The sequence below is a fragment of the Phyllobates terribilis genome, unplaced genomic scaffold, assembly GCF_046119375.1.
Source record: "Phyllobates terribilis strain yellow unplaced genomic scaffold, ASM4611937v1 Scaffold_4__5_contigs__length_816908805, whole genome shotgun sequence".
Classification (NCBI taxonomy): domain Eukaryota; kingdom Metazoa; phylum Chordata; class Amphibia; order Anura; family Dendrobatidae; genus Phyllobates; species Phyllobates terribilis.
Window position 1 is genome coordinate 420,494,795 of NW_027362764.1, and position 22,393 is coordinate 420,517,187.

The 22,393-nt window shown below is 42.6% G+C and overlaps 1 protein-coding gene and 1 long non-coding RNA gene across 2 annotated transcripts in view; one reads left to right on the forward strand and one right to left on the reverse strand.

Moving 5' to 3' along the window:
• Window positions 1–22,393, forward strand: part of MYO10 (myosin X) — a 241,303-nt gene that overhangs the window by 77,573 nt on the left and 141,337 nt on the right. The window contains exon 3 of the mRNA XM_073678623.1: window positions 9,846–10,004. Within this exon, the coding sequence (XP_073534724.1) occupies window positions 9,846–10,004 (159 nt within the window). The remainder of the gene's footprint in view (window positions 1–9,845; window positions 10,005–22,393) is intronic.
• The window catches only part of LOC141265476 (uncharacterized), a 76,248-nt gene that overhangs the window by 50,293 nt on the left and 3,562 nt on the right, over window positions 1–22,393 (reverse strand). The gene's annotated exons all lie outside the window — the stretch shown is intronic.

The following is a 22,393-nucleotide window of genomic DNA, read 5'->3' on the forward strand; positions in this document are numbered from 1 at the left end:
ATCTCCAGTGCACTGACTCTTCACACAGCTGATGTAATGAAGTGATGTCATCGCATCAGCTGACTATGTTGCACACGCTGATTGGGGTAAGAAGGAGCTGGCAGCTCCGTCCTCCACAAATGTATTCAGTGCTATTTGCATCTCGAGAATGCGAATAATGGTGACAGCGGGTGGTGGCGGACAGGTGAAGGCATGGCGCAACCAATGGGCCCCCATTTTCAGCCCTTCAGCTGTCTCAATCCACGGGCCACAGTTTGCCCAGCACTGCACTAGACCCTTTAAAGGTCACTAGACCCTGGGGTCAGTGTTGTCTTTTAGGATTGCTATCTCCAATAGGTGGCACTGGAGTTCCTGTCCTCTTCCTCTCTAAAAAGGTTACTTGTATTTTTAAATTCACATAGGAGCATGTGGCCTATAGGTCTCTGAACGCCAGCTTAGCACTCTCCACAAGGAGAAACTTTACCACTTAGACACTATTTTTTATGAATAAATAACCACTAGTTATATTTCATTTTAATCAACAATGCTCATACTGAACAATGGGTGAGTCTCCAATAAGGAAAAAGTCAAATGTGATCTAAAATCAGTTGCATTTTAAGAATGTCTTTGTGTTCATTGTAGATGGTTGGCACATTTCCATTTTTGCTTCAATAAGTGGTGAAGAGTGAGCAAAGAACATTAATCTAAAATTTCAGAGCAGAATGTGTGAGAATTTTGGAAAGCTCTTGAGAGCTTGAGCATCTAGCCGCCACACATGAGCTGGCTCCAACCACTAATGTTTCTTTTTTTTATCACATGTATGTCTCACATGTAATATTGAAAGAATGGAATATATAATTCGATATTTGTAGCTGGTAAACACTCAATTTTTCTTTTTGATAAAAACTCCTTCCCTTCCCAAGGAATAAAGTAGGGAATGAAGAATTTTAAAGAAAGGGAAAAAAAACGATATAATATTAGATCTATTACCCTTAAAGGGAATGTATCATCAGAAAATGATCTATTGTTTAAACCAGGTTTTTGTATCACATATATTTTTAAAAAATTGCATTTTTTATATTGCAATGCTTATGAAAAAGCAAAATTAGCATTTTTCACGCTGGGCGCTGATACTTTTTTAAACTCTAAAGCCTCCAATTCAGATTTGTCTAATGTCAGCTGAACTTGACGGTATCGACAAGCTCGGACGACAGTCTACTGTGTATGAGGGCCTCCCGTCTCTTCCCTAACAGTTGATTGGGAGACATAAATATCCAACATGTCTGATTTCGGAATGCCAATCCTTTTGTTCTGATAGAGTTAAGCTGCCACCAGAGGAGTCACATAGAGAACATGGGAGCGCTTAGAAGAGTGAGCAATGCTGTGTATGGAGGAGAGAGAGATAGCTTCCAGCCAAATGATCGATCCCCTGAACCATCGTTCAGCCGAAAGGTATCTATTGTGTTCGGGGGTCCTCACTTTCTGTCCTTTCAGGAAGAGTTTACAGCAGTTTAGTTAGCAGAAGAAGCATGAGTACAATCACAGGTAACATGTCTATACTCAGCTGATAACACCGGATCCACCAATCACAATAGGCGATGATGTCACTGCTGACCCTGCTCCTTCTCCCATCACAATGACCTTTGCACATGCTCATTAGATTCTTCAATACAAAAAGTAGGGTCAGGGCCTGTTCATTGTTGCTAATGTACGTGTGAATTTCTTGTTACAACAGGAAGTCAGAGCCTAAAAAACTTCCAGCGATCAGTGAGAAAATTTGCAAGATTTCATAATTTTAATAAAAGTTTGTGATACGGAAATTAAAACATTGCCGACATTTTTTATACAATCCAGTTAACACAAAAACTTAAGGATTTATAGAATATTTTCTGATGACATATTTCCTTTATTGTCTGGGAGAAAATTCTAGGTCTCTCGCCATAATTATGATGTACAATAAAAAATTATAATGTGGTACTATGTTAGCCATAAAAATGTACGTAAATATTTTTAAGCCCAAAGAGACATAACTATTCTAGGAGTGACCAGAAAAAATTATATTTGCAGCTTTCAGAGCACAGCGGCTCCTTCATCAGACAGTTTACAAATGAATTACTGAGACAAGAGCAAAACATTTAAGAGATGTTACAACAGGACATAAATCATGACTTCTTTTTAGTGTGGGGCTCTTGTCTCAGTAATTCATTTGTAAACCTGTCTGATGAAGGAGCCTCTGTGCTCTGAAAGCTGCAAATATTATCTTTCTGGTTAGCCAATGAAGGTATCACTCCTAGAAGACTTTTGTCCTTTTAGGCATGAAAGTATTTACATAGATCAGTCTTTCTCCAAATCCCTGGCAGATAGTATACCCCTGATTAGGGAAAATAGAGATATTATTCAACATCATAAATATACTGAGTATTAAAATCACCTGATAGTTCAGTTCTTTTGATCTGAAATACATATCCTTAAATAAAAAAAAGTGAGTGATTCTCATCTCACACGCTTAGCATATATAGCAACAATAGTGGTTGTCTTCCAAAAATGAGTAATATGTTTAATTCAAGAAATAATGTTAGAAAATGACAGCTATGATAATGTTTGGAAACTCCCTGTACTTTAACGACAAGATTTTATGTACTAGGCCCCCCAGCAATTACGTTAAACTGATTTTTTTAGAGTTATTAATTACAAAGTTTAGAGGGTAGAACTTATAGCTTTGTCCTGAAATAGTGGCCTCACAAGTGTGTGCTGGTGAGACGCATGTACATATATCTGTAAGGGGAAACAGTGAATAATGAAGTGTTAATGTAGAACTGCTATGACACAGACTTCCTAATTATGTGCGAATCCCGGACTAAACCTTGGTTGTTTGAATGCCAAGGCCTTCTCTTGTAAAACGGCAACTAACCTGCGGCACATGGGAACGTCTATGAATAAATTATTATGTATGTGGAAATAAAAAAGAGATTCCTTCTCTTTGCCAACCTATATATATATATTTGCTTTAGGTTCTGATGAAAAGTAATTTATGGAATTATTTTGTGTCCAAAGAAGGACTAGACAAATCGAAGGGGAAAGGTAGTCGGTGGATTCAGACATTTGTTTCTGATGTCAAACTTGTTATTAAATGGGTTTTTCAGGATTTTGTTGTCAAGAATTAAATATAAATAACCAATAATTACCCAATGGATCCCCATAATTCTTGCAGTGATGACGTCTTGAGCATCATTAACATTGCTACCAGTCAAGTCTCAGCATTCACACTATGTACGTGTAGACGTCATTGTTGAGAGGAAAGTGAGACTCGTCAATGCTGTATAGCTCATGATTGCTGAAAGACTGGCATGGCTGTCATTTCTTCCTTACGCTTGGCCAAGTTTTTGAAAATCGCAGAATACCCCTTTAAAGCTTATGAGTGAGGTTCCTATTGTCTCGTTGCTAAAAAAGTGACGAGTTCTGGAAACTAGTCTATTGTGTTTTGTCTATATCTGCTCTTTGCTGAACAGGTACAATAAAAGATGAACCTGTGAACCACTAGGAAGATTTGTTTTGTTTTTATCCTCAAATTTTGTGTTATACTATGCCTGAGGAAGAGACCTGCGTAGTCTGGAAAGCTTTCAATTTATTACCATCTTTTCATTTAGCCATTAAAAGGGATCAATCACCGAGGACTCTCAAATCTTAATATTGTTTTGTTTATGACACTGTTCTTTATAAAAGTCATATTCTAATAATATAGTATGTAAACCTGGACTGTCATCATGCCTGAACACATGGACTGACAAGAGCCCCAAGCTTTCACTGTCGGTTACTCTGAATATAGATGCGTTGGCATATTTAGTACTAGATAAGCCATAGTCAAGGATGCAGTGCAGTTTAATTTTGACTCTCAGTTAAAGAGCTTAGTTATAAATCTTGCAGATTGTTTGGGTTTAACCATTATCAAGCTTGGAAAGCAATCAGATGGCGACAAGGTCATGAAACAGAGAGCATTTCTGTTCATGCGGAGCCTGGACCTATGACATGACTGTACCAGACCCTATGTGTGTTTGCTGAGTTAGTTCAGCTCCTATTCACCACGTTATATTTGTTTTCTACTGAAGTATTTGCACTCATTTGTGTTTTCTGAAGGATTTTCAAGATTTATAGAATAATTATGTTATGTACATTTCTAAGATACTTTGTATTTTTATTAATTCTTGTTTTCGTGTCCTGACCATGTCCATCTGGCACAGGTACTATTTCATTGAGTGAAATACACATCTCTCTTGTGAAACATCGCAGCTTTCTAAGTTGCAGTTACCTGGACATATTTTCTTATGAATGGAAAGAAGAATATTCCAACTTACTTCTATAAAATAATGTTATAAGTAGAGTATATAGGAAACTTTAGGAGCTTTTTTATTCGAAGGTGTAGTATTTTTGTTTCCACAAAACCAAAAGACCTCTTTTGGCTTTCTTCTTAAAGAGTTTGTCCACTACTTTTTCATCGATGACCTATCCTTAGGATAGGTCATCCTTAGGATAGGTTATCAATGTCTGATCGGCCGAGGTCCGACACACGGCACCCTTGCCGATCAGCTGTTATCGGTGGCGGCTGCTGGCCAGAAGTACTCACTTGCAGAGCTGCTCCGTCTACTGATAGTGGCCACCATGGGCGTACCCACCGTGGGGCAGGGGGGGGCTGCTGCCCCCCCCTAGAAGCAGGGCCGCACACCAGGGCCGGCGTCCGCACCCGGCGCACCTGAGCAAATGTCAGGGCCCTGAGCAGGCGGGGGGGCCCCTCACCGTCAGCGCCCGCTCCCCCCCGCTTGCTCAGGGCCCCGGCACCCGGCACAATACTTACCTCTCCCCGTGCCTCCGCAGCAGGTCCTGCATCCTCCGCGGCTGCTGCACTGTGACGTCTCAGGTCAGAGGGCGCGGTGACGTCTTTACACCGCGCTCTCTCCTGAGCAGTCACAGCGCAGAGTGGAATGAGGCTGGCAACGCTGAGGAGTCCGGAGCAGCGGCAGCAGGTGAGACGTGAGGTGAGTATTTGATTTTTTTTTTTTGCCCCCCGCCTAGTTTTGATCCTGGGTAAGCCCATGGTGGATGTGCAGTACCAAACCTTGGCCACTACCACAAGACGGAGCAGCTCAGCAAGTGAGTACTTCTGGCCAGCACTGATACCGTTAACAGCCGATCGGCAGAGGTGCAGGGTGTTGGACACTGGCCGATCAGACATTGGTGACCTATTCTTAGGATAGGTCACTAAGGTAAAAGTAGTGAACAACCTCTTTAACAGTCTCTTTTTTAATGAAGGGAAGTAAGAAGGGAATTGGCTTAATAATATTAACCCAAAAATCATTTTTAAGCACTTTTGGGGGTTTAAGAAGCATGGGTATACCGCCATTTGCTATTTGAATGTGGTAAGCTATGTATTTAAATCTGCTTTTCAGGTTTTTAAAATGTATAGTATCGTGCAATATAAAGCTTTAAACACAAGGAGGTGTCAGAGGTCTTAGCGCCTTCAAACAGGTGACTGAGAGTAAAATCCCGCTGAACTAATATTGATGACCGGAAGATAGGCCATTCATTTTAAAAATCCCTTTACGGTTTTCAGAGTAGAGATTAGGAGTAGACAAAGTGAGTTCCCTGACTTTTCTTTTTTTAACGAAGTTGGCTCCTGAGTGGTAATATGTCATCTGGAGAGACCTCTTGAACTTAGTATTCTGCTTTGAGCTAGTCTGGTGCATCATGCGACACGTAATAGCACTGTTCTATCATTCTTATATGTGAAAGTCTACATTGCAGCTATTCATGTCAGCTAATTTATTTAGTATTAAGACATGCCACAAATGGTGTAAATTGGCAGATTCCTATTGATTTCAATGCCTTTTTATTAATATTATAGTCCATTAATATTATCATTAAAGGGTCAGTATCCTTTCAGAAAACTTGTGGACAAACTAGGGTAGACATAAAAAACTGCATGAATATTACTTGACCTCCCTGGGTCCAGTGTTCTAGTCTTTGTTGTTTGTCTGCAGCTCAGATGTCACATTGATAGTGCTGCAGCTAATCACAGATCTCAGTGGCTCCGCTGAGCTGCCCGATTGGCTGCAGCTCGGTCCACATGATGTCATCGCTGCAGACAAACAGATTGGGGAAGCAGTGTAAAGTCGGTGCTGGACCCAGGGAGGGTAAGTAATACTTGATTTTTTTTAATAAGTACTGAAGCTTATACCCCAAAGTTTTCTGAAAGGGAACCACCCCTTGAATGTATAAAACATCTTGCGTTTTAATAATTGTATGTGTGTTTTGGTGGAAGTAGGCCAGACAGCCCTTTCAGGACATTTTTCCGTTCTCTAACAGTCTTGCATTACACTCCTTCTCTATGGTGGAAGATGTTGGACCTTAACATGACTTCCACTATTGAGCAGCATAACTCACATGGACATTCTTACCTCCTAGACTAAATGATTAAACAGGAGCTGTAATATTCTGCAAGCGTCTGTTTTTCATCACCCAGGGTCTCCTCAGGAGATTTACTGTATAGACATATAAGGTACCAAACTACCACAATTTTGCAAAGGACCAGAAAGACTGGAATGTATATAGGTCATGTTTACGTCTCCGGAGGGTGTGCCGCTACATGATTTTACCTTGACTTCTGGAAACAATGTCTGTTAATGAAATGCAATACTGAATAGACTTCCTTACATTGATTCACATTGTTTTTTTACTAATAGCTGCATTGGAAGGGATATTTTTGCAGTATTGTCAGTGAACTGCTGAAATAGTCTGGCATCCCAGCACTAACTCCGCAGGATGCCGCATTCCTTAACTTGTAACGTGAACCCTGGGCCTCACTCCCCCTCCATAGGGCCAAGATGCTGGAGCTTTAGCAAGTTTAGGGCATACATGATTGCTGCTAAATATATACAAATAAGAATTCCCCAAAGCAGATAGATTCCTAAGGTATTTTTGTTCCATGCTGTTTTCCAGCACCCAAACACATAGCATGTACTTTTATAGTAATCATGCGGGAGAACAATTGTCTGCTTATTTTAGTAATTGTACAATTACCAAGAGAGGGGGGTGAATGGATGCAATGTCTAAATATGAAGTAATTCACAAAAGCTTATAATGCTCACTAAGTCCAGCACACAGCCGTCCTCTACACGTACCTCATTTATATGGCCAGTGTTAGTATAATAGTAAATCTCCTGATAATTTCTTATTAATGTGTTGTTAATAGCTAAAGTAAACTACTGTCTTTTAGAGAAAAGTTCTAGGCAAAAATACAAGTTTAGTTTTGATTGCCAAATACTGTTTTTATTAGTGGAATAGGAAAAGGAGAATTTTGGATCCAGTGGCATGCGGTACATAGAGCACTCGAGAGCCCTGCCTTCCTCCTTATAGCCCTGGAAGCCTGGCACATAACAGTGCCATTGGAGAGTCCTAGGCTATCTATGGCAAGGTGGATAAGGCCAACTAGTTCAGGCTTCCCTATGTGGCTTCATATTGCCCAAATGGTTAATCTATGGTGTTTCCGCATACCAATCTAAAGCCACCTTTAGTGGTATCAGACACCACTTATAGCAGTATCAGACACCTTTATACAGTACAAGACACCTTTTATACCAATACCAGACACATTGCTATAAAAGTAACAGACACTCTTATACAGTAGCAGACACATTAATACCAGTATCAGACACCACTTATAGCAGTATCAGAAAACTTTTATACAGTACTAGACACTACTTATAGCAGCACCAGACACATTTTATAGCAGTATCAGACAATGTCGTAAGGAAAAAATTATAGAATCCATACAGACATCTCCGGAAGAGGGGACATATCATCCTCACTTTGAACATATGGGATTAACTATAACTGGGGAAGTGAGAACCTAATTCTAACTGGGCAAGTGAGAAAGAGCTGACACTTCAACCTCTATTGATGTAGAGCATCCTGTTGTGAACAGGTAATTACAACAAGGAATCTGATGAGAACCAGCCAAAAAGGCTAGGATTCGTATACTCAGAGGCAGAGAATTATACTTCCGAGGCAAGAGCTTCCTCTGCCCAAAGGATTTTTCTTAGACACTCTGGAGCCAGTAGTCAGTGATGAATATTGGTGTTTGCATTGATCCAATATTTATGGGAGATATATTTTTGGCGTCATTGCGAAGGGACGAACATAATACATTCACTCACATCACTGTAATGCCAACCGAACACATCCAACGTAATATCGGTCAGATGGATGGTGCTATCCATGCCATGTTACATCTCTATAGAAAGGTAAAATCATGATAGGAAACATGACAATGATATCTCCAGCCTGAGTCCTCCTGGGGTGAAGATCTCCTGAAAGTTGGAAATCTCCTAAAATTCTAGAACACCTAGCATATTCCATGACCAGTCCCCATCTGAGCTTACCAAGGGGAGGTATGTGGTTGTAACCATGATCTAATAAAAATCAGAGTTTGGGTTTTAGTCTTTTGTCAGTCCTGGAAGGTAAAGATTGCTGTAGTTATGTCTGTTTCCTAAATGAGTAACTCCCTCTGCTGAGCCATTTCCGTGACACAGGTCTAGTACTTTTTCTTTTGTTATCCCTGTTTTGTTCCCATTTTGTAATATCTTTGTATATTTTTTATAAACACTGCCTACCTTTCTAGATTGAATATATAAAATTTAATAGCTCTGTTCCTCTTGCTCTGTAAACCACACCCCTGAAGCCATATTCTACCTGTAACGAGTGTCCAATCGGCCTGTATAAACGATTGGTGGAGGCAGCTAGTAGTCCCTTTTGTTGTTGTGGAGTTGTCAGTGATCGTATCGGAGGTGTATATACCATACACTGACTGTGAGCTCCCCAATAACTGGACTAGTAGTGGAAACAGCCGCAGACCTTGTCCATCACTCATCAGGCAATTGCGTAATTGTCCTGGTGATTGGAAACAGCGGGGTTGCGTTCCCTGACAAACTGGTGGCGATGGGATCTGCGTGATCTCTCTGGTGCTTCCCTTGACAGACACCTTTTATACAGTACTAGACACCACTTATAGCAGTATCAGACACCACTTATAACAGTATCAGGCTCCCTTTATACCAGTGCCAGACATATTGTTATAGACACTTTTATAACAGTTTCAAACACTTTTTATACCAGACACCTTTTACAGCAGTACCAGTCACCATTTATACAAGTACCAGATACCTTTTTACCAATATCAGAAATGCCTTTTAAATTTACAGTTTAGTTTCAAATAAGAATGAGTTCATGTGCTAGATTGGCATGTGATTGAGATGATTGGAGGCAATGCCATTATATGTATTCATATCCCACCAAGGACAACATCTGCAAGGAATTTGTATGTTGTCCCTGTGTTTGCGTGGGTTTCCTCTTGGTATTGTATTGTATTGTTACTGTTTCCGCCTACACTCCAAAGACATAATGATAGGGAATTTATTTTATAAGCCCCAATAGGAAGAGTGGTGCTGATGTCTATAAAGTGGTGTGGAATTAATAACACTAAATAAGTAAGTAAAATAAAATAAATATATTACATTAAATGCCGTCCAAGGTTTTTTCTGTTTTCTCATGAAAGATGTTAGACGAGTCCCATCCTGTTTCATCTGAGCTATCATGCCAAATTAGTATTCATTTTAATAAGCAACTTTTAAAATAGAATACAAAACACGCAAAGAAAAATTTTTAAGTACATGAGAAAGAAATCCATGTTTCGTTAGCTGCTCACATGCTTTACAAATACCATCTAAAACATGAAAGTTTACAAATTTTGGGTTTACATAATTGCGCAACATTTGAATCTTCGATATGTACTAAAATATCTTTTCTATGTTTTTTAGGTATTCACATATAAACAAAGCACAATTACTCGGCAGAAGGTAACCACTATGCATCCAACCAGTAAAAATGGTGTAGAAGATATGGCGGCACTCTGCGACCTTCATGAGGGATCGATCATGTACAATCTTTATCAGAGATACCAGGAGAATAATATATATGTAAGTATAATTCTGTACAGTCAGAAGAATTCATCCTTAGCTATAACCTAAATTTAGGGCACATTCACTTATCCACTTCCATTTTGACATCTGTCAAAGAGAAACCATTTTGCATTTTTTTTGTTTGATTTTGCAGATGTTCTGCAAATGTTTTTTACTTTTAGAAGCTAAAGGAGGAAAATGTGTTTTAACAATTTTAGATTTCACAATTTTTCTTCTCAATGAATCTGGTAAAAATTGTTGGAAACAGGATTAAAAACTGATGTCTTTAATTTTTCATCCATTTTATTCCATCCGCAATAGACTTGATTCTAATCCTTGAAAATGAATGTGAATAGGACATGCACTGAGTTTAATGGAACATACACGCGGATCCATTAAAACCAAATGTTTAAATAGTTACATTAAACTCTGAGTCCATGTGATGTCCGGACATCATATGGATGAAAAAAACTGATGTGTGAATGTGCCCAAAACCTTACTTGTAACGTACAGAAGAATGTATGTTCTCAAACTCTATATCGATTGTTGACTGGTTTTATTTGCGAAATCATATTTGGTATATTCCCTAAATACTGTTTGTGAAAGTCAAGACTTTTTCTTAATGTAAGATGGACAATTGTCTTTCAAGCAACTGAGTCAATTCAAGAAAACATGAGGAAATGAAAACTGAAGATATGTTGTTAAACATGGACTGAAATCGAACGCTGAAGGCTACAGTGCTTTGTCACCATACAGTACTTATTGTATTTTTCAGCTTTGGTGTTGGAAACATGGCTCCGAAGACATTTATGGAATATCCACAGGATATCCTTAAATATCTTACAGACTTGGGTCTCACCTCAAGAACAGGTGTACTCTGACCCCCGTCCTGCCTGTGTAGTTGAATCTTTAGAGAATGGATGCTTAGCACTATGAAAAAATCAAGCCATGCTTGTTTGACCAATTCTTATGGAAGTGAATAGAGAAAGCTTTACAAAATTAGAATATATTTTTAAACAAGAATACCCCTTTAAGTACAGAATGAAGACTTGTAAGAAAAGTGACTAAGCTTGAAAAAGTTACTTGAAGATATTTTGGGATTTTGCCTTTGTTGTGGCTCCAGTATCTAGGACATAGGATGATTGCTTTAGCAGTCGCAGGGTGTTTTTTATTTTTTGTACTTTTTTCTGTTATTTCATTGATAAGTTAACAGAAGTGCAACATAATTTAGCCTTCAGCAAATGATTATGTCTATAGGACATTTCCCATAGATGCTGACACAATGCTGACCTCGAAAGATACAATGACTCCAGTAATTAGTATTTGGCTTTATGTTTGTACATTTCAATTCTCACAACATGAAGGTGCACATGTCTCCATGACAAGCACTTGCTTCCAGCTTGGTAAGCTTTATATACGGTAGTTTATTTTATTTTTGAAGCCTAGTGCACATAGATTTTAGCTGTCCTTGCCTGGGGAAGACTGGAACCATCTGGTTAATTATCTTGTTCATTCGATCTCTTGCAATCATTGCTCCAGTATCCGGAAGTGTCAATTAAATTATTTTCTTCTCATGATATTTTTAACTCATTTCTGTCTCACAAAGCAAGTGTATACCGTAGTTATTATTTTATTGTATATTACATCTAAAATCGTCAGCAAATGTTTGATCCACCACCACTGTAGAAGGCACGTTAGAGTCGTTTTTGCTACTGTTGCATATATACCCTAAATTAAACACAAAACTGGAATATTCAGACTCTAGTTTTCTAAAGTGCCACGGAGTAAATATGGATTGCAGGGAATGGTATAGCTGCTAGATTGTTATATCTTTTGCATTAAAGGGGTTGTTCACTACTTTTACATTAATGCCCTATCCGTAGAATAGAGCATCAATGTATGATCGGCTGGGGTCCCGCACACGGCACCCCCGCCGATCAGCTGTTATCGGTGCCGGCGGCCGCTAGCTGGAAGTACTCACCCGCGGGGTTCTGCCCTCAAGTGGTAGTGGCCGCTGCGGTGTACTGCACATCCGCCTCAATGTAAAAGTAGTGGACAACTTCTTTAATAAAATAATAGTAATACATTATATAATATTAATTATGGTAATGATTAAAAAAACAATGTGAGTGAGGACAAATTGAGAGAATATTTTAGCACTGCTAATGTACAATCAATAGAAAATAATAAAAAAAATTACTGAGTGTAACTCAACTTTTGGAAGACCAATGCTAGAGAGCATTCATATCATTTCCCATTCACTTTATTCCAATGCTTCTTTATATTTAATTTCTAACATACAAGCTGAATATAATGCCTACTGTGTCATTTCTACCAACCTAACCAGTCATCTCATGGGTAAAAGTAGTTTAAAGGGCTTTTCTAGGTACAATAAAAAGCAAAAAGAAAGTATCTGGCTGACGCTGAAATTAGACCCCAAAACACTGTTTACCTTTATTTTTTTTACCTCCCCCCTTAAGCCCACTGCAGACGTCATGATGGTTTGTTATTGTTTATATCTTGAACGTCTTGCCAGCCCTCCCTCTGTGCGTCTAAGAGACAAAACTGTACCTGTCCCATCGCTCGCACACTCCCAACCTCTTTGTCTGCCCACTCCACCTAACAATCGCCATCCTGAGACTCCTGCACAGTCTTAAGATGTATACATTGCTGTACATACAGTTTTTCCTTCCTAATATAACTCCCACTTCACCTAGTATGCACGGTTCTGAGAATCTCCTGCAGTCAGTAATGTTACGTGTGCTGACACTGGTGCCACACAGGCTTGGTCTATTGCAATGAGTCGTAAATTTTACTCATTTATTCTAATGCAAACTAGCACTCTGGGACACACTGCAGCACCACCTTTGGCTAAAGTCACAAGCTGATGAGATTACTTCTTCATGCGTGGTGCCTACAATATGCTCTCCATGTACACATCCCCAATCACTCTAAACTAGTTGAGGATCACAGACTAAGTACCCCCATGTCATCACCATTGAGAGCACACTGCAGAGCTGCTGGCTGAGCCTTTCAAAGCACAGACTGGAAATCTCTCTGCTCTGTGCTTTCAACAGACTGTAGCAGAAAATAAGGAATTGAAGGTGACATCACCACATGTGACTTCAGGAAAAGAGCAAACATTTAACAAGTAAATAATGAAGTTTCTTCCTTTCTGATAAGCTCTACAATGCTGGATACCCGAATAACCCATTTCAGTTCCATACATTTCTAGTTGGTCCTATTGCAAAAGTATTTACATAAAGTATACAGAATACATGAAATAATTTACAACATGCCCATTAACCTAGAACCTAACTATATTTAGATGAACAAACAAGAATCCTGGTGTCATTGACATCCAGCCAAGCCAATAAGTCAAGAAATTGCATTTCATTAGTGTAACACTTCATTTCTCAATAGTTAGTTGACTTTCCGCATGAAATCCATAATGTTACTCATCATTGTATTACTATTTCATCTATTAGCCACTTATGTATTGTCAGATATTTCCTTTCCCGTACTGCTTGATTGGTTGATTGGCTCATAATTGCAACATCAACACGTGTAAATGTTCCAAGGTCTGCTTTTCCTCACTATGAGAGCTGTGAATTGAACCACAAAAATCATATGCTTGTTTATCTTAAGGTTGACGTGTAATGGTTTTTTTAGGCTTATCAGACCATACAATCTCTGAGAAATGTGGGCCACTTAAGAAAATGATTCATTTTATATTTTCTGTAAGTCATTCTATGTTGACAAAACACCCATGTAAGCTGGCCATCATACTCCATTAGTAAAATGTAAACTAGTGCAGATGACAAGATGAAAAGGAAATTAAATTGTCTTCATCCATAAGCAATCATAAATACACATCAGTGGTAAATGCTGTATACTAAAGCCATACACATTAGTTAGCAGTCCAGCTTATCGTTCATTTCGGCTCACCCTTACACAGGAGAATGTATCTGGGCAAGGACTCCTGTCTTCTCTATGAGACAGCCGTCGCTGAACATGACTGGTGGCAGCTTATCTTCAGTAGACAGTATGATCGGCAATCCAAAATAAGGCATGTTGGATCAGTAATTCCCCTGACAATTACCTGACCAGGGCACCTGTACACGTTAGACTTTTGGCCAACCCCATTGATATTGGTGGATTCTGCCAAAAATAGTCTTATATGTATGGGTGGGGGCTAAGTTTCTTACATTCGTAATAAATGGTTGATGTGGAGTGAAAATAAAATAAAAAAAATAGACAGTACATATATGTTCAATATACTTTTTAAAATGGTTATCTAATTTAAAAAATAATATACTTAAAGGGAATGTGTCACCCCCTGGGCGATATCAGACCTCTACTATGGGCCCTGTGACGTGCAGGGGAGATGGGGAATATGGTAATTTAGCAGTGAGGCAGCGATTTAGGGGAATAGTAAGCAGCTAGGAGGGGTTTGCTTGGCCAAGCCTCTGGAAAACAGACTTTATAAAACCAGATTTCTCTGCAATCAGACCTCTGCTATGGGCCATACAGGTAAGTATAGATTTACTTTTCTATACCCTGTATGGCCATTGTAGAGGTCTGATATCGCCCAGGGGGGGTGACACATTCCCTTTAAATATACCTAAGATAGTGACCTATAAAACATATTTGCTTGAGATATCACAGTCCATCCAAGTCCAAGGTTTCAGCAGTTCCACTTTTGGTCCTATGCTTTCTCTAGTGTCAGCACACCAATAGTTCTAATATGAAGGGGGCTCGCTGATTTGCTCATTTGAATAGCTAAGGCCAAGCTTTTTCATAGCTGATATATAAATAGAGAAGGGGACTTGCTTAGTTATTGGCATGAGCCAAACAGTGAGCTCCCATTCACACAGAGCACTGATGGTGCAAAGACAGGAAACTTTTGCATCAAACACAGGATAGAGAGTGGAGCTACCAAATCCAGGACCAGTGGTGATATCTGAACATAGGGACACTTGTAATAATAAAGCATAAGTATAACTTACTAATTTAAGCATAATTGAAGGGAACCTGTCAGGATGATATTAGTAATCAGACTCGTGGTATGGCTGTAAAGGTCCGTGAACCACAATAAAACATTATACCTGTCTTGTAGTAATTCAGTGTGCCATTACTGAGAAAATGTTGCATTTGGGGCTATTCAGTCCCCTGTGGGACTAGTGCAAAGTATGGATGTAGCCATTTAAATTATGAGGCACTGTAATAGTGGGGAAGGGCGTAGCCTTCCCTTGAGACTGAGAGAGTAAAAGGAAGAGTTCCTGAAGACAGACCTCCCCAACTGTGGTAGGCCAAGCTAAGGGGGTTCGCTTTAGTGGTCCGGTTGGTAGAGCAGAGGGGGAACTTAGTGCCCTTATCAAGCCTAGAGAGATATAGAGCTTGTTCCTGGTATAGTTCCTTCTGGGCTGTAGTACCTGAAAACAGCCACAAGATGCCACTGTTCGGGGTGCAGATGTCAGGATGAGTCTGCTAGCCGAGCTATAGACAGTGATGGGTTAAGGTTCTGTGATGACAGCTCACTGAGGGTGGGCATATTAGGAAAGTCTCTGTTTTAATTTCCTGAATCAGGAAGTGATAGAGTAGTACAAGAAGGGATTGCGACCTGATGAGACAGCCTTACTATAGTGGCTGCTAGGGTAGACGGGAGCTCCGAACCCTCAGACAGTGAGATCCCAGTGCGCAGTTCTCCCCACGCAAGAGCACGAGTCCTGTTCGCTCGCCGTAGAAACTCACCAAAGCGTAGTGAGGACACGGGGCACTTCTGGTCTGCAGGCAGCAGAGGAAGCTAAACAGTACTCCAAGCCAAGACGTGGGGGAGAGATATCGGATCCGTTCACTGTTAATACAGAGGAGTCTCTAGGGCCAGGAATTATAGCCACAGAGATGCTCCGCTTAAAGAGGGAACCAGGGCTGAAGTAGTTAACGGCGCCTGTGAGGGAGATGATTACCTGTCGGGCCTTATCCATTATATCTGACTGTAAATACTGTAAATATTCCTCTTCCCCAAGTAAAGTCCAAGTTCTGGTTAAGAACCTCGTGTCCTCTGAAATTATTGCTGCCCTGGTCCCAGAAGAAAATTGCCTGGAGACAGCCGCGATCGGATGGCGTGAAGTAAGTGAAGAGCACTACATACACAGCCACACTTCAGAGAGAGGACACGTATTGTCTGTAGGGTGCCATAGCGAGAGGGGGCTACAGCTCGCCCACGACTACCTCGCTGGGGCACCTTACATTTGGCGTAGTCGGCAGGATGCGAGCTCCTCGCATGAAGAAAGCGGGGAAGAGCCGACACAGAACACTGAGGAGAAAGTGTTGGAAGGCATGCGGCCCAAGATGGCGGCCCGAAGCATGGATTCCAAGATGGTGACGACGGCGGTAAAGTCTGGGAGAAGAACCGCCCATCGTGGGAGTGGACGGCGCTGGAGAGCGCGAAAAGATGTCCAGCCCCTACGAGTTCCGGCCCGAAGAGGGATGGGCCCAGCGGTGAAGATGCGCCCCAGGATGGGACGTCCAGTGAGGAAGAGGGTGCGGCGCAAAGTGAAGTCCGGCCCCGTGAGTATCAGCGCGCGCAGAGAGGGGGCGCGGCTGAAGGCGGAGCGGCCGAGAGTGACAAGTGACGCGGCGGTCGCGTCAGAGGTCCGGCCCAGGAAGAGGCGGAGCTGGACGCGCAGGACGCGCGTCACCGGTAAGCGACCGGCGCCATTTTCTGTCCGGCACGTAAGGAGAAGGAGGTGCGGCAGCAGACGTCCTGAGAGGATGGCAGCCCCAGAGCCTGACAACGTGCGCGAGGCAAGCGGTGAGGAGGAACCCCTGAAGATCACTACACCAGGGGCCGCGGCTGGAAGTCGTCCGCCGGCGGGCGCTGCCCGCGATCCGCTGCCTTTACCCCCAGTGGCTGTTCAGTGGGCCACTAGGCCTGATCCGGAGCTGGGCCTGCTAGTCCACGAGCTTCACATGTGGTGCTGGAGCCGGATGCCGGAGCAAACGTCCCCCTCGGCTGAGGGAGGAGAACATCCAGGTGGGGCCGGAGCAATAGCTGCAGCGAAGCTTACAGAAGGTGAGCGGTCCATGCCCCAGCGGCCGGTCACGTCTGCGGTACCTGCCCCAGTAGTTTCCGTGGCAACAGAGGCCCCCAGGCCTTCAGGGGACGGTGCGGAAGGGAAGCCCCCTAAAAGAAAGGCCCCGCGGGAGAATTTCTGGTCGTTGGCCTTGGAGGCCCTGCATTCCCCCTCGGCAGAGCGGTACGCCGAGCCCAGGAGTCCTAAGTGGGCAACCCGGGACCCCCCGATGACCGCGCGAGAACAGCGGCGATGGACCGATACCTTCCTGAGAGGCTGGCTGGAGGGGTCCAACGCGGCAAGAAGGGAGTCAGTGGAGGAAGCTCAGACCCGGGGGCGGGTCATAGAATTCCGTATCCATGAGGGGTACGGGTTTCTGGAAGAAGAATGGACCGGGCACGAGGTGTTCGTGTCCCGCGAGGCGGTAAAACGGGACTATCTGCCTGACCGTTTACACAACCTGCACGTGGGGGACATCGTGCACTTTGTAAAATGTGAGTGCCAAAACGGGTGGTATGCGGCTGCGGTCACCCGCCCATATAAATGGGAAGACGTCCTAGAGAAGGACCGACAGGTCTTCGAGAGGAGGGCCAAAAGAGAGGCTAAGCAACGCTGGGCTAGGGAAGCCCCTAAAGGCTTTCTGTCCCCACCTAAGGCCAGTACTCCACCGACAGAGGAGCCTGGGAGGCGGCAGTGGGGAGATATTGTGAGCGACGAGGAGGAGGATGTCGCCAGCAGCAAGGAAGCCGATTTCCTTAGTGAGGTGCCAGAGAAGGAGTCGGCACCACAACACCCAGGAGGGGCTGAGGCAGTTGAGCAGGGGGCTGCCAGAGAGACTCAGGCTGGTGTTAGCCAGGAGGTCCATCATTTTTCTGTCACCAGCTACGGCCCTACCCAGGTCGGCTGTGGCAGTGCTACGTCCTCGGACGAGGACCCCGGGCCTAGCAGATACCCCGATCAGCCGTGGAAGTGGAGGAAGCCACCTTCATCTGCAGCATGGGCCGCCTTCATGAGGGAACAGAGGGAGGCCCGGAAGAAGTGAGCTAAGTGGGCTAAAAGGTCCGTTGACCTTTCACTTCTTCTCCTACTAGGACCCATCGGTGGTGGTCCTTTCTGTAGTTTGGGACTGTTACCCAGTGGGGGCGAAGTGCCCCATGTTGACTTCAGTTGAAACAAAAAAAAAAATGGAGGACTGTTCCCCTACCTCCTAGGCCAGGAAGGCCTTAAGCAGCACCCAAAAGTTGCGTGCCCGGGAGAGCTGCTCTTTTTGTTTTTATTTTTGTTTTCTTTTTGTTGCGCTTGTTGCGCCTTTTTCTGCTGGAATTTAAATTGCTGAGGCACACCTTGAGGATGGATATCCTCCGAATCTAAGAGACTTGCGGCCTAGCGGGAAGAACCGGTGACCCCCGCTAGGGCCAAGAAGAAAAGAGACTCACAGGGTGTTACCTGTGACGGTGTGCCTCAGAATGTAGCCCCAGGAGGGGATTAAGGGCTATTGAAGAGTTGACCTGATTTAAAAATGTGGACATGGACACTTCGGTTCCAGGGTCCTTACCAAGAAGGACCGGTGCCTCTGAAAAAGTTGATAGTGGACTGTCCTGAATTGCTGTTCCAGGGCCCTTAACCGAGAAGGGCCGGTCTTCCAGCCAAGAAGATGACCTCAGGACCAGTCGCTTACTAAGAATGTTTTAGTAAAATTTAGTAATGTAATTTTATAACTGTTGATTGATGTTTATTGCCTAGTGTGGTCAGGGACGACCAACATTAAAGTGTCGGGGAATGTAATAGTGGGGAAGGGCGTAGCCTTCCCTTGAGACTGAGAGAGTAAAAGGAAGAGTTCCTGAAGACAGACCTCCCCAACTGTGGTAGGCCAAGCTAAGGGGGTTAGCTTTAGTGGTCCGGTTGGTAGAGCAGAGGGGGAACTTAGTGCCCTTATCAAGCCTAGAGAGATATAGAGCTTGTTCCTGGTATAGTTCCTTCTGGGCTGTAGTACCTGAAAACAGCCACAAGATGCCACTGTTCGGGGTGCAGATGTCAGGATGAGTCTGCTAGCCGAGCTATAGACAGTGATGGGTTAAGGTTCTGTGATGACAGCTCACTGAGGGTGGGCATATTAGGAAAGTCTCTGTTTTAATTTCCTGAATCAGGAAGTGATAGAGTAGTACAAGAAGGGATTGCGACCTGATGAGACAGCCTTACTATAGTGGCTGCTAGGGTAGACGGGAGCTCCGAACCCTCAGACAGTGAGATCCCAGTGCGCAGTTCTCCCCACGCAAGAGCACGAGTCCTGTTCGCTCGCCGTAGAAACTCACCAAAGCGTAGTGAGGACACGGGGCACTTCTGGTCTGCAGGCAGCAGAGGAAGCTAAACAGTACTCCAAGCCAAGACGTGGGGGAGAGATATCGGATCCGTTCACTGTTAATACAGAGGAGTCTCTAGGGCCAGGAATTATAGCCACAGAGATGCTCCGCTTAAAGAGGGAACCAGGGCTGAAGTAGTTAACGGCGCCTGTGAGGGAGATGATTACCTGTCGGGCCTTATCCATTATATCTGACTGTAAATACTGTAAATATTCCTCTTCCCCAAGTAAAGTCCAAGTTCTGGTTAAGAACCTCGTGTCCTCTGAAATTATTGCTGCCCTGGTCCCAGAAGAAAATTGCCTGGAGACAGCCGCGATCGGATGGCGTGAAGTAAGTGAAGAGCACTACATACACAGCCACACTTCAGAGAGAGGACACGTATTGTCTGTAGGGTGCCATAGCGAGAGGGGGCTACAGCTCGCCCACGACTACCTCGCTGGGGCACCTTACAGCACTAATGTAATAGGTTTAGTACTCATTGTACAGAAAAAAACAGGTTAGTCATGGATGGAGTCTGCAATATTTGTTTCATCACAGGAAACCGTAATTAATTTCATGCTCTGCTGCAACAATAACATGGCACAATTTTGGCAGGGTATGATTACATTTAGTGGTGCAGTACTGTGACCTTTTTGGAGTATTAGTAGACTGTAAAATTTCCAGTTTTGGAGCCTCTGACTAGTTCTAAAGGGTGAAACATTTTACAAATTCCACAATCCGTTCAGTTTAGATTCTGAGCACCCGCGCCAATGACATTGCGCATGTCAGAAGATGTGTTTAATGTACATTTTGGTTTTATCATTCTGAAATATTTGCCTTATCTCCTTTTATCTTATGATTTATTAACATTAAGTGCTAATAATTTGAGGACGAATACTTAAGATATGTATCAGTTATCTTGTAATTGCTTTGAACTGTTAATAGTGTGATATTTTCCAGCATTGAACGGGGTGGTGTAATTTACAGATCTGCCTTCCCACACTTTATGGAATATGCATGGAATGCACGGCTTTATGAACAGGAAACCTCAGTCCTGATATGAAATAAAAGCCAGTCTTTTAATCCAGTACGTCTATCTTTGGAGCTGCATACTTCTCAATTGTGTTAAAAGCGGCCTCCAGCTGCAGAGAGTATCATATGTGGCCCTAAAGCGTTAAACAGTAAGCACGCACATCCTAATTACTGAAGAATTTAGTCATGTTATTCAAAAAGGATTCAAAACTATTCATTAATTGTATTATCCACATTTAGTGCATGTATCCAAGTATAGTAAAATATACCAGCCAGGCCTATTTATCTGTGTTAGAATCATTGATTTCTTGGTTGCATAGTGCTTTAGAGAAATTGATATAATGATTATTCTTCAGAAAGGTTCTGGAGCCTTTGGTGAGACTGGATAAAGGCTGAGGTCCAGAGATTGTAGCTTCTGTCTAGGCTGTATACAAATGATTTGCATCTTCTGCAGTTCTAAGGCCTCCATACACATTAGGTAAATGTCTGCAGCACCCACCGATATGGACATGTTTGGCCAACAGGCCAATTTTTATTCGCTGATGGTTGAGAGAGCTGTTGATCACGCATGTCCAATTTCGGACTGCTGATTACATTGTTCTATCTGAGATAAGCCGCCGACGACGTGTCAGTCGGTGGCTTTCCCTTAGAGAACACAGGAGCGTTCGGCCAAGTCGAGCACTCCTGTGTATGGGAGAGTCAGCAGAGATGGCTGTCAGCCGAATGGTGTAATCTTTAAGGCAGTCTTACTGCATTTGCACACAAGGCCCCTGACAACTGAATTAAAGTCAACTAACAGGTTCAGAAATCTGAATTTTCTTGTACTTTTCTTTTTTTGTGCTGGGAGCTCAATATATAGGGAGGTTTCAATTCAACAGGACTGACTGCACCAAGCATAGTGTTAACTTAGCAGAATGTAGAGTTCTGTTCATGCTAGTGTCATGTCTTCTTTCCCTAATGAGCCATCATAGTTCTAACAGAGCCCACTAAATTCTGATAATCTCAACTGACCTATTATTATGGGGTTTGTTAGGTTTCCTTTGTTTTCAAGGTTTTTTTCACGGCAGGAAAAGTATGGCAGACTAGAGTAGACATCAGTGTTAATAGAACCATTAAAGGGAATCTGTTAATAAGATCACCCCACCGCCACCATCATTGAATATACAGACATGCTGGTATTTGACATGTAAATCCATCGACACTTTATATCTTCTACCTGTTGCTGCATTCCAGAGTAATTAGCATGTTCATTTATGTTCAAAAAATGCATTAAGAGCTCTGGGTGTGACAGAGCACTTCAAGAGCCTCTGCCTTCCAAGGTTATTTCCTTGCCCAGCTCCAGCCTCTTTAGCTTGATTGATAGCTGTGTGATGTCAGGCACCAGGCAAGGAAATCATAGTGTGAGTTATCAATCAAGCTAAAGAGGCTCATTTGCATATGAATTAAAACACTAATTACTTGGGAATTCAGCAACAGATAGAAGATGTAAAGGTGATAATGTATTTACATTTCAAAGGCCTGCATGCTCATATGTGCAGTTTGGGGGGGTTGATCTTACTGACTAACCTTTTAAAAGGAGTCAGTCAGCAGGTTTTTCTATGTAATCTGAGGGCATCATGGGGTAGGGGCTGAGACACTGTTTTCCGCCATGTATCTCTTAATAGGCTGTGTGCTGTTGTTTCAATACAATGAATGTTTTGTCAGCCGGAGATTATCACTGCCCAGACTATAGCTTGCATGCATTCCAACTGCACCCCCACCTCTATTTAGCAGCTTATTGTCAATATACAGTGTACACCGAAAACTGTGATGTGGGTGGGGTTTGCTTTCTGAACTCTGCTTCATGTTACATCTAAAAACTCTGAAAGTATCACAACTGCTGCACCCAGTTAACTAAGTGATACATCGCTGGAATCAGGGTCTCTTTTCCTACATTATCCTATTCTCGGATGAGGTA